The sequence below is a fragment of the Coregonus clupeaformis genome, chromosome 2 (assembly GCF_020615455.1).
Source record: "Coregonus clupeaformis isolate EN_2021a chromosome 2, ASM2061545v1, whole genome shotgun sequence".
Lineage (NCBI taxonomy): Eukaryota > Metazoa > Chordata > Actinopteri > Salmoniformes > Salmonidae > Coregonus > Coregonus clupeaformis.
Genome location: NC_059193.1, coordinates 9,944,965 through 9,957,988, shown reverse-complemented (window position 1 = coordinate 9,957,988; position 13,024 = coordinate 9,944,965). Strand labels below are relative to the sequence as shown.

At 40.4% G+C, this 13,024-nt stretch overlaps 1 protein-coding gene across 1 annotated transcript; it reads right to left on the bottom strand.

Annotated features, from left to right (window-relative positions):
- Nucleotides 1-870: 870 nt before the first annotated feature.
- On the bottom strand, nt 871-2,125 carry her5 (hairy-related 5). Its single transcript, XM_041902013.2, has 3 exons — nt 2,087-2,125; nt 1,549-1,644; nt 871-1,374 (listed from the first exon to the last, which is right to left on the bottom strand). The coding sequence occupies exons 1-3, from the start codon at nt 2,123-2,125 to the stop codon at nt 871-873; spliced, it is 639 nt and encodes a 212-aa protein (XP_041757947.2).
- Between the last annotated feature and the right edge of the window lie 10,899 nt (nt 2,126-13,024).

The window sequence follows — 13,024 nt, the reverse complement described above, 5'->3', positions numbered from 1 at the left end:
ACCTTTTAGCAAGACTTGCACAATGTTAAACCAGCAAGACTAGCAAAATGTTAAACCACTCATCAAAAACCAAAATATAGTTGAATGCAGTTTGTTATCTTATATGCCCTTAAAACAATAAGAACATTTTTATTTTAATCAAGGTTAATATGAGAATATATTGTCTAATAATATATCACCACACAAAGTCTTGTGCCATAGCAAGGCAACAAAGGTAAGAAATATATTTTAAAAGATACTTTTGAGAGTCAAACACCTCGTTTGCCTTCAGTGTCTCCAAAAAATAGAAAAGACTTGTGGTATTTCAGCCTCCTAAAAAATTATCAACATTCTAAAGTTGTGGTAAAAAAATTACAAATACAATCAGCAGACATGCCTGAGAAAAAGTCTGAACCCAAAGGGAGAAAAATACACACAATGGGTTACATGCCTGGTTATCTGATCCCTTTTGTATTTTCAAATACACACAAAAAAATGTTTCAACATAAATTCAGTTTGCCATATTTCCCTTGTTGATATATAGTAGACATATGGAAACAATTGACATATCTGCATTTCCACAACAGTATCTGTTCATATCGTGAACATATATAGTCATCCATATATACAAGATGTACATTTAAACAAATCACAGTCAGTCTACCCGAGTCACACAGGTAACAGTCAGCTCCCACCGTTTCTCACCTTGAACTGTCCACTCCACTTCCCATCACCGTCCACTCCACTCCCAATCACTACCTATTGCCAATCAACCTTCTCCATCCCATTCCTGCTGGGCAGTTGATGAGTGGGCAGCTGTTAGAAGTTCTACAACCATATCTTCGGTGCCGAACTGGGACCCCAACTGTGCAGACCATTGGAGGCTGTCTATCACTGCTGTGGCCATGGCCTCCACACAGAGTCACTGTGCTCCATGTACGACTTGGAGGGGGAAGGACTCTCTCTGTTACCGAGGCCAGTTCTCTGGGATGGCCTGGTCAGACCTGGGCCCGGGTGAGGCTGTGGCAGCTGCTGCCCAAGCAGAGGAGTTTGGTCGGGGGTGGAAGGTGATGTACCATGGAGCTGGGCAGATGATGGAGGATGGGTGAGCCCCATGGGGGACCTCTGAGGTAGGGCATCAGCATCGTGGCTGGGCTCATCCAACTCCTGGCTCTTGGTGGCTATAAAGTGGCTGACTCTTAGTAGGCATGACCTCATGCCCTCACGGTAGTTCTGCTGCTTCCTCTTGCAGGGGGACCTCTGCTCTTCCCCACCATCTTTGGAGTGGCCTCTTTTCATTGGCTGATGCTGTTGTTCTCCTTCCTGCTCTGTCCTCAGGAAGTTGACCACACTCTCCAAAATCTCTGCCTTTTCCACCTTGGGATTCTTCAGTTTCTGAATAAACAAGTACAAAATAAATACATCTGAAAATACTCCGAAAAAAGACACAGATGTGACATAAAATGTGAAATCTCACTCAGTTATGACCATAGATAATATATGAATGGTTAAGATTGAATTAATAATACATTTATATTAGGGAAAATAGACCATCTTCATGTGACTCACCTCATTACGTGTGTTCTCCAACAACAGAAGTCGCAAGGTTTCCAGACTGTGGTTGATACGATCTCTCCTCCGTTTCTCCATGAGAGGTTTGGGGACCTGAACGTATAAATCCCTGAGTTAGGCCTATTCGTTTATTAACGTATAAGGTTGAATGACAAAAACAGGATATCCCCTGAGACTATGTGCGTGATGTAAAAAAGAAAAAACACTTCACTAAGTAGCCTAAGACCATCGGATTCAATTATAAAATAATTTCCCAACCCAAGCTGCTAAAAAAATATGTAAAATCACTAAGCTTTACTTTAATAATAATATGCCATTTAGCAGACGCTTTTATCCAAAGCGACTTACAGTCATGCGTGCATAAATTTTTGTGTATGGGTGGTCCCGGGGATCGAACCCACTACCCTGGTTTGGCTTGATGAAAATCAGAAGGAGTTTTGTGGCAATAAACAGCCTATCATGCATGCACCTAATTTGTATTCAACAGAAATGCCAAATAATGAACTCTGAATGAAAATGAAAAAGCTTTACTTACCCTTCTTACGTCTTTTTGATCTGGGAGCACAGTCTCCATTGTTTTCCTGACAAAATAATGTCGAGATGTTGTCTAAAATCAGTGAAGTAAATGGCGCTTCACATCTATAAAAGCAGTAGAATACAACCACGCCCATTCGCGCCCTCCCTTCTACTTAATTTCGATTACAGGTATCGCCCACCACGACGTGTACAATCAATACATCTAGGCATATCTATTGGTTTATACAAGAAGGGCACCACCCCTGATCCCAGATGCGCACGCCCTTGGCATCGAATAACACTATTGAGAAAGTAGGCCTAGGCCTAATCCTGTACCCTAATTTCATTTGAGAAATGGCCCACTGGGCACAAAAATCAATTCAATTTCTAGGCTATTCCACGTTGGTTCAACGTAATTTCGTTGAAATGACGTGGAAATGTTGATTCAACCAGTGTGTGCCCAGTGGGAAGGCTTATCATGTAATTTGATAAATTAATGATGATGATGTCTTTATCGACAGAGTAGGCTAATAGCCGGAAAGTTGAAATGTGCAAGTCCAAGAGGTTCTAAGTTTTCATAAAAGAATACATTCCGACCAAAGTGAATGTCTGAATCTATAATATATGGCCTTTGTTTTACAAACATGTTTATGTCTGTGTGAGCAATGAGGACAGTTAAACATTGTTAGGGGGCTATGACATTGGATCATATAGCGTAGGCTATAATTCATATTAAAAACAGAGTTATCTTTATTCTAATGTTGCTTTTGTAGTGTAGCTCAGTGTAGCTCAGTTGGTAGAGCATGGCGCTTGCAACGCCAGGGTTGTGAGTTCAAGTCCCACGGAGGCCAATATGAAAAATTAAATAAAAAATGTATGCACTCACTAACTGTAAGTCGCTCTGGATAAGATTTTCTGCTAAATGACAAAAATGTAGTTTATGCCTGTTGCTGGCCTTAAACACACACATGCCATTATACACAGCCATCATTGGTTGTCTTAAAATGTCTGATATTTTTTAAATGATTTCATCCCCCACAATCTAGCAACATCCATGCTGATGTTGGTGTGATGGCCTGGAGTCTGGGATGATGATAGGCCACTTCTTAGATTTGCATTTGGATGGGACTCTAATGTCCCATTCAGGTGTCCCACAGATGCTAAAACGTTGTCTTACAACAATAGGGTCGACAATTCAGATCAAGGACACGTTCGATTTCTAACCATGAATACATTGATAGTAGGATAAGGACCATTAGAAGGTGATGGAAGACATTAACCACAAAGATGTGTTCACCTATCTCAATTCAAGACCCAATTGGATTATACGTATTGGACCATTCGAAATCTTCTAATTTGAATAGCCTATATATTTTGTCTTACAGTAACGTCATAAACTACTATGCTATTATATTCAGTTCTGTCATGTATAATACTATCATTAGCCTATGTGATCTTGCAGACATTGATTCAGCTTTGATCTAACTTTATTAAAAGAGCACCATTCTCCATTCATCAGTGAAATTCGCCAGAGTAGCCTGTTCTCTGGGCAGCGGAATGAGTAGAGCAGAGACTCTGCGTAAAGGTCGGATATCTCGCACACGCGAAGACGCTTCGGACATCGGAGCTGCAGCCACTCTGCAACACACATTTAACTCGTCATTCGGGCCCATGTTTAGTCAGACATTTTACTTAATAAACGCTTTGAAAGTATGGGAAAAGTAGAAACCCTGCGTATGGCTCACCTTGGAGACCACTAGCCTAACAGCCTATCAAGGTCTAGTCTAGGCCTACTTATTGATATATTATATTGACATTTAAAGCTATCATTGACACCCTGCCCACCGCATTAACGCGTGGTGATATAAACTCTGTAAACCCCTGGTAGCACAACAAATCTCAACCTCTGCACAAGTCAGCCGTTGCGCACAGCACCTGGCCGCCTTCGTGCCAATGGTGATTTCACGTAGAGGTGATACCTTTATGGGAGGACACCTCCATTAAACGAAATCTGGCGTTGTGGTGAATCCGCACAGAAACGTTGATTCTGTTAAACTGCTTTATTTGACCATCTTAGGCTAGGCAACTAGGCCCCATGGCTATATATCCAATTAAACTGATCATATAGGGGCTAGGCCGTTAGTATTTGTCCTACAGACAACAATGAAAAATAGTAGTGCTTAGACAAACCGTGTTTCATAGAGAGTTCCCTAAACATTTGTGGCCCTGGCCCTGATCCCACCATTATAATGGGGACATGTGGAGATAACAACGGAATGATCCGTTCAGGGACATCCCGTAGAGATTAACTGGATTTAAAGAGGCACTGATAGTTCCGTTTAACAAAAAAGAGAGAGCTTCTTTCTTAAGGCTTAGTCACTGGTGAGTGCTCGGTGTAATCATGAATTCTGTTTAATCCTGTGTGTGCGAGCGCCGTGCGCGAGATAGGTGTAGGCTGTAGCCACGCCTTTATAAAGGAATAGCCTAATTATGTGCTATAAAATGTAGCCTAAATATCAACCAAAATGTCAATAATATAGACAATCTATGAATGATAAATTAATTTAAAATTGCAGATGATTTAAACAAATGCGTTTGGCATTATCAAACACCATCAGCTTGTTTGGCTATAGTCTGCCAACATGTCCTTGAAGTTAATCCTTTATTTATAATCGGTTAAAAGAGCATCTTTCTGCTCAGTGTGCACCTGCACTAGAAAGGACAAGAAAACAAAAGTGGTATCGATAATTTCAAGGCACGTCCCATAAACCCACACCATAAACGAGCTGGAGTGATGGACACAGCGCGCTTGCTTGCGCCACTGAAGGAATGCAATTAGCGACATCTGGCCTTTATTAATAGGGTCTCGAGACCCCTGGACACTTTGAGAAAGTCCCAACCAATATAGAAACTGGTCATGCGCGTCGGCTCTGCAGACAAAGGAGGCAACATGGCTCGGATTCAAAGGTGCAAGCTAAAATATCAACAAAATCTCACACTCAATTCGTGCATATATGTACAAAAAGTATTTCAGCAGCTTTCGTGTGTTTTTGTGTAGCTTAATTCGTGTGAAAATACACACATTTTTGTGCAACTTAATTAATAGGAAAATACACACATTTTGTGCAACTTCATTCATAGGAAAATATATTTTTGGGGGGCAAATTTCGGAACAATCTTTTGAACAATTATTAGAGCAATGCATGATGGGCAATGGTGTTCTACAATGCCTTTCTTTGTGTCCCACATTTATTTATATAAATATACAAACGTGTTAACAACCCAATATTGTTAATCAACCAGGTTGTCACCGAAATGATTATAATATAATAGTAGCCTTACGTTGTTTTTTAAATGTATTAATGCCAATACTGTTTTCTATGCTTGTTTTCGCTTAATACTTTGGGATAATAATAATATAATAATATGCCATTTAGCAGACACTGGTGCATTTGTAGTCAGAGACACTGGTGCATTTGTAGTCAGAAATACAATTTTCTCCTGTAGGCAACAGTAGGCTTACACGATTTTCTTCATAACACAGTTCATATTTAATGGAGCCTACATTACACCATTTTCTTAATAATGCATTTAATACAGGGCTCCATTTTTTCGTGTACATTACACCATTTCTTTCATAATGCATTTTATACAAGGCTATGTCAACTTTTATGAGGGTTGCCAGATTGGAGAAAAAAATACAGATTTTTTTTTTTTTTGGTATCGATGAAGGTATTTGATTGGGGAATGGGGATATATTTTTATGATAGGAAATTATAATACACACCAGAATACACACGTACACACACATACAAACATAAACACACACTCACTTTGTTTGTACTCATGTTATAGCCAACTCTTGACTTTTGTATGAATTATTTTTTATGAAATATTTGTATCTAGTTGTCATGTATTCATTATATTTAACTGGTTAAATGTTTGTAGTTGGCATGTTTCAGTAATAATTAACATGGTTAAATAGTCGTAAATCTCTGTTTGATTTAGCTTTGATATATTTGGCATTTTTATACATATTCTGTATTTCCACTGAAGAAAGCAATAACTAATCAACACACTACTGTAAATAAATGGACACTACCTGTTATAAAACGAAAATTGGTCTCTGTAAATAAATGGTGAGAAATGCTCAGTCTGAAGCAAATCGGCAATGGGTTTCACAGCCCTATAATAATGATACAAGTTATATCAGCTTAAAAGGGGTTTATTTACAACCTATGGGGTATAAGATATTGTGAATAGTGGCATGAAATACCCTAACCCTAAACTATGTTCAATGTCAGCATCAATTTCCATTGAGAAATGCTCAATCTGAAGCCATTCGGCTATGGGTTTCAAAGCCCTATAAAAATGATACAAGTTATATCACCTTAAAAATGGTTTATTTACAACCTCTGGGGTATAACGTGTTGGGCAAAATGGTGTAGGAGAGTTTGACATATAACCCCTAACTTGAGTTCAGTCTCTGCCAATGAGAATCATTGGGGCCTAGCTTTGTCCTTCAGGACTGGGAAAGGCCTTGATTCTAGGCCGTAGAAAATCCTACATCCATCTCATTAGATCAGAACAGGATGGATCAACAGTGACTCATATTACTGGTTTGTATCCTAAAAAAGGATAGTTCTGTTTTTCTACATAAGACGTTTACATTATTTGTCTACCCATATGATGTGGATCATTGTCAGGTTATTTGATATATAAGCTTCAATAACAAAATAATACCATGGTTGTAATAACACTTTATACAGGTAGTTTGTAGATGTGTAGAATGTGTTTGTTTTGGGTCCACACTGGTAAGTTAACTTATGTAAATGTCTAGTCATAGACGATTTTCTTCTGAATAACTGGTCAGGGCATAGCAAAAGCCATTCAGCTTAAGGCAACTTTGATGTAAGGCTTGATCCCACCTGTAGTGACTACTTCTATCCGTCACGCCCATTGTTGCTTATCCATTGTTCACTAGATATATCAATTTAATTACACGCAACACAATGTTGAAAAACAGAATGCTTCCCACCACTAGATCACATAACTAGACGTGACTGGACGTGATCCCAACGCTGCCACCAACGTAGCGTAAGAAAGTGAAAGCTGCAATAGGGACTCTAACCAGGGCTCATATGTGGCAAAGTGAGCAATTTTTTTTATATATAAATAAATGTGGGACACAAAAAAAGACGTGTAGAACACTGTTGCCCAAAATGCATTGCTCCAATAACTTTTAAACATTGTTCTGAAGTTTGCCCCCCAAAAATGTATTTTCCTATGAATGAAACACTGTTGCCCAAAATGCATTGCTCCAATAACTTTTAAACATTGTTCTGAAGTTTGCCCCCAAAAAATGTATTTTCCTATGAATTAAGTCACACAATTTTTGTGTCTTTTCCTACGAATTAAGTTGCACAAAAATGTGTGTGTTTTCACACAAATTAAGCCACACAAAAATGCACGAAATCTGCTGAGATACTTTTTGTACATATTTGTACGAATTGAGTGTGAGATTGTATTTTTCAACTAAGGAAGATGGAGCCAAGCAAGGTCTTCAATGTTCACGTACTCACATATTCAACTTCTTATAGCCTACAATTGATCGACATCATTGTAGACCGACCTCTATGCACACCTGGAACCAAAATGACCCTGAACCACTTCTACCCCCAAGCCATAAGACTGCTAAATAGTTAACCAAATAACTACTATCTGCATTTACCCTTTTTGCACTAACTTTTTTTGACTCATCACATACGCTGCTGCTGCTACTGTTTACTACCCTATCTGTCACTTTATTCCTGGTTAGGCCTATATGTACATATATAACTCAATTACCTCTTACCCCTGGACATCGACTCAGTACTGGTACCCCTTGTATATAATAACCAAGTTATGGTTACTCATTGGGTATCTATTATTACTTTTATCATTACGTGTTTTTCTTTTCTATTATTTCACTATTTTATTTCTCTCTGCCTTGTTGGGAAGGGCCCGTAAGTTAGCATTTCACTGTTAGTTCACATGTGACGAATACAATTGGATTTGACCTTCTCATTGTTTAGAATGTGCATAAAAGCGGCACACTTGTTCCAAAAGATGGCTCATGGCACCCACACACCCGCCCACTCCTGCAAATACACACGCTCACGCTTAACACCTAGGTGCAACCTTACCTTGACACTCCATTAGCTATTAACCAAACCCGACCGCCCCACCCACCCTACCACACACACACAATCACACCTGCATCATTAGGGAGTGAATTGTTCTTTACCTTTTTACGCACATCCTTTGGCCTTTGTTAACCTTGAAACTACACTTGCAATAATTTTGTTAGCCTACACTTGAAATAGTATAAATAGCACATTACCCACTGGACTCAGACGTCAGTTCAAAGTCCAGTTTTGATTTACATTTGATTTTAACTGTCAACTAAAATGAATTCAACGAGAAATCAACACACATGTGAACCATGTCATTGGATAGGTTAAAAGTTGGGTGAAAATAGACAAAAATTAATTCCCGAAATTGCAAATGAAATTGCAATCAGTTTTCCACGTTGATTCAACATTGCATTTTTTGTTTAAATGACATGGGAAACAACGTTTATTCAACCAGTGTGTGCCCAGTGGGTATTGTAGTGACTTCAATAAATATTATTGTGATAGTGGGCCTATGGTTAATTGGGTAAGCTGGGTTGTGTATTGAATTCACCACCCTCTCCCCTGGAACAGTCCTGTTCTCACTTGGCCTGTAAGTATAACGACACTTTACGGAGTGTGCCGATATATCACACATCATAAAACATAACGATTCACCTGTTTGTCACTTCTTCACTGTTCCCATGAGAAAGTATATTTTCCCATAGGCACACTTCCATGGTGCCAGATGCACACACAACGAAATGGCATTTGTAGACAGGAGAAAATGCAACCTAAAATTGTGACCCTTTAAACAACAAACTGGGTCGCCATAATACCTACTAGTGTTGTTTAACATAATAGCATTTTATTTTCTTCATTGCTGCATCTGCTGCTTAGCATTATTATAACCCTGATATAGCCTATAGGCTAATAATAATTCGTTATTCGACAACGTGATCAGTAAAAAACAGAGCCAAATGTGATTTCCTAGGTGTTAAACATTTGCTATGGTCTTCCCGTACAGTATGTATCCAAGAGGTGTCAACTCATCACCATGCTCTCTCCATCGCTCTCTGATTTCCGACTATTTTACATTTTTTTTTGTTGCTTTCGAGCAAATCTAACTCTAAAAACAAGAACTAATCCTACTGTTGATAATTATTTAGTATGGTGACGGGTGTTTATCAGATTAGCCTAGTTTTAAATAGAATTTGAATTAGAGATACAAAATTAAAATCGAAATTAATGACAAATATGGCCTCATATGTTATTCAGCAAGAGAGCTTTGAAATAGTGGATTTTCCCATTAGTTTAGCATTTCGTATTTTATTAGGATCCACATTAGCTGTTGCCAAGGCAGCAGCTACTCTTCCTGGGGTCCTGACAGAGATAAAACATTACATCAAACAAAATATTGTGCATTATACAAATGTACATTGCTCCATTATTACATTACAATATTACAATACTACATGACATTAAAACTTCCCACCCATAAACACTATCTTAATTTATCTAATTTTATTTAAATTACAATGAAGTTGCAGGAGAGAATTTTCGGAGTTTTAAGTTACGTCACCGTCACCTCTACACCAATCTCTGTGGCCTCTGTGATATATAAACTGGTTTAGCACTGCGCACCCCATTCAGTCAACACCCGTGACCCGAACTGCAAGGATCTCACCAGTCCGTGCCATTTTTCATCTGGACATTTTTTCTTAAAAAATGGGCACAATGATGAAGAAGAAAATTCGAAATTCAAACCTGAATAATACCAAAAGTATAAAAAGGGTGAGTAGGAACGGGTATTTTTTAACTCTGATGTTGGTATGTTTTCAGATGTGTCATGTGTAGGCTATGGGAAATGCATGGAAAAATTGAATTATAATAGCCTTATGCTTTTCAGAATGGTATTATGGCTGTACCTAAATTAAGGTAAACTAGGCCTATACAAACATAAATCAGTTTGATTACAATTTGCACCTCGCTCCCCCCTCTTGTCTCGATGCAGTTGTTAAAGCCGGTTATAGAGAAGAAAAGACGAGACCGAATAAATCAGAGTCTTAGCGAGCTAAGGACTTTGTTGCTGAACTATACATTAGATTCGGTGAGTTTTTCAATCCTATATAGCATTCATTGTTGTAGTCTGTGAGTCTATAGGGCCATCCAAAGCAGTCTATTCACTCTATTAATCTTGACCACTCACAGCGTTTACAGAACCCCAAACTGGAGAAAGCAGAGATTCTAGACCTGGCTGTAGAATATCTTCAAAAAAGGACAGACAAACGAAGCATGAGCAAAGGTAGGTCTATCTAATTAGCTCTAGACCTATGTGTGTTGTGAATGATCATCTGCAATGCATGAAATTGTCTGCAAAAATTCACAATAAATAAAAAATGTCCCTCTCCTCTCCCACCCGTTCACTTTTTTTTAAATAGATTGTTCCACCCAGGCTGTGTGTGGGCCGAAGGAGGTGCAACAGGATATTCACAGTGAGGTTTCCATGGCAGGCGTCCCCATTCCCACAGCAGCAGCAGCATACTCCAGGTCTGCTCTCCCTGCCATCTACACCGCAGGCTTCCAGCAGTGTGTTTCTCACCTGGCTGGCTTCATGGGCAGCAGCAGCCCCTTGGAGAGAGAGGGCTTCATCCTCCTCCAAGGGCTGAAAAGCTACATAGACAGTCAGTACCCAACCACAAACCCCAGTACAGCCATGTACCCATCCAGTCAGTACCCAACCACAAACCCCAGTACAGCCATGTACCCATCCAGTCAGTACCCAACCACAAACCCCAGTACAGGACAGCTGCAGTGCCCATCCTCTTCCTCAACAACAGACTTCCATCTGAGGTCGGGTGGGAAGGAGATGGCTCATTGGGCAGACATGGTGCCTGTGAGAGAGGGATGCCGTCACTCTAAACAGGGGGCTGTTCTCTGTCTCTGCAAATCCACTTTGTCGACCACCCACCATTCTTCCTGCCAACCTGGTGGCCACTCGTACCTCTTGACGCCTGACTACCTCTCCCCACCTCTGTCTCCCTGCCTTTCTTGTTCTCCTTCAGCTTTCACCACCCCTCCTCCCTATTCCTCATTTCCCTGTCACTTTCTTTTCCCTCCCAGCCTGTCACCTATTTCCTCCGACCCCTCCTGCTCTGGATCCCTGTCGCTACATAACATCCCACCTCCTCCAGTTGGTTTTTCACTCACCCTCCCTCTCTCAAGTCCTCCCACCCTCCCTCTCCCGAGCCCCCCTCTCCTCTCATTTCCCTCCCTTACCTCTCAGCTGTCCCCTGGGTCTGCGCCGAGGCGAGAATTATTTATTAACTCCACACACTGGAGACCCTGGTAGAAAGCCAGGTGCGCACAAAGTGACTATGAAACAGTTCAACTGGACCAACGTTAGAGAAACTGACAAGAGGAGAGAGCCAACTGGTGGAGATCATGGAGGTAACCGGAACATGACTCTGCTGCTGCTGACATTTAATGTGGTGCTCTTCTCCTTTAATTGACTCTCCTCATCATTTCTGAAATGTCCCCCATATTTGTAACGTCAATGTTTATCATCTCTCTCTCACTTTTTAGATAAGGCTTGTAAATATGAGTTGCATAAACTGTGTATAAATGAATATATATATATATACAATATATTTACAGGATAATATATATATATTGTCCTGTAAATATATTGTTAGAGAATAAACTGAACTGTACAACGGAAACATAACTCAATCGTTATTTTTCTGATGGTTAGGATGATCCTTACTGTAGGGTTGTCCTTGGCCTGTGCCTGAACGCTCTGTAAATTGAAATTCCCATGTAGGTATGCATAGGTGAGGTGACTTGTTGCACACTCCCACCTAGTGTCTTGATTGGGTACTGCAGTCATTCCATGTGGTTTGAGGGGAGCGTCTATTCAATACCTTGCCAGCAGAAGGCGCCATCAGCTCAAAGAACCAGAGTAGTGCGTTAGAAGGCACTCTCTCCATCTCTTTGACCCTGTCACAATGAAATCAGTAAGATACGCTGTCAGTTCAATAGAGCACTTCATTGTTTCTGGCTCTTTTACCAGCCCGTGATAAGCCTAAGATGCTTCATACAAGCATCATTATTTTCTCTCTGTCTCTCCCAGGCTCAGATAAATGCTCACCCTTCTCCTAATCTGCTGGTCTAATCTCTTTTACAAGACCTGAATATTTTCTGTACAAGGCACTGAGGGATTTGGCTAGAGAAAACAGACTTTCTGACATGATAGAACATGTCTTTGGATAATGGTTATTTATCCCTCCCTCCCTCCCTTCCTCCCTCCCTCCCTCCCTCCCTCCCTCCCTCCCTCCCTCCCTCCCTCCTCCCTCCCTCCCTCCCTCCCTCCCTCCCTCCCTCCCTCCCTCCTCCCTTCCTCCCTCTTCATTGAAGAGGCTTTCTCTGTACCATTGCCATTAGTTATGAGGTGGCCATTGTTCATTGTCAGAGATATAAGAAGGCAGACAGGCACATCAGGTTAATTTTCCACACTGTCTTTCTGCAGGTTTGGATCATTCCTGAATGAAAGAGCCATGTGACAGTTAGTAGAAAGGGCCGGCCACCAAGCTAAAAAGGATATTCTACCGCTGCATTACTCATAATTAAAAGGGAAAGTGATGACCTGACAATGGTTGAAATCCCTCTGGCATTTTCTCAGGGTACGCTGATTAGTACTGATCCTGTTACTCTCTGTAATCATCATTTTGTTAGCCATGAATGCACCCCATGCATTCCTGATTAGTCCCAAACTGCCATGGAGGGAGAAACTTATAGGAAACCCA

Bases quoted from the DNA above. Each gene is read 5' to 3' on its own strand.
- her5 (XM_041902013.2), bottom strand. From the start codon at position 2,125: ATGGAGACTGTGCTCCCAGATCAAAAAGACGTAAGAAGG. The intron at 1,645-2,086 runs GTAAGTAAAGCT...TTATACGTTCAG, and splicing joins ATCAAAAAGACGTAAGAAGG to GTCCCCAAACCTCTCATGGA. The intron at 1,375-1,548 runs GTGAGTCACATG...TTGTTTATTCAG, and splicing joins TGGAGAACACACGTAATGAG to AAACTGAAGAATCCCAAGGT.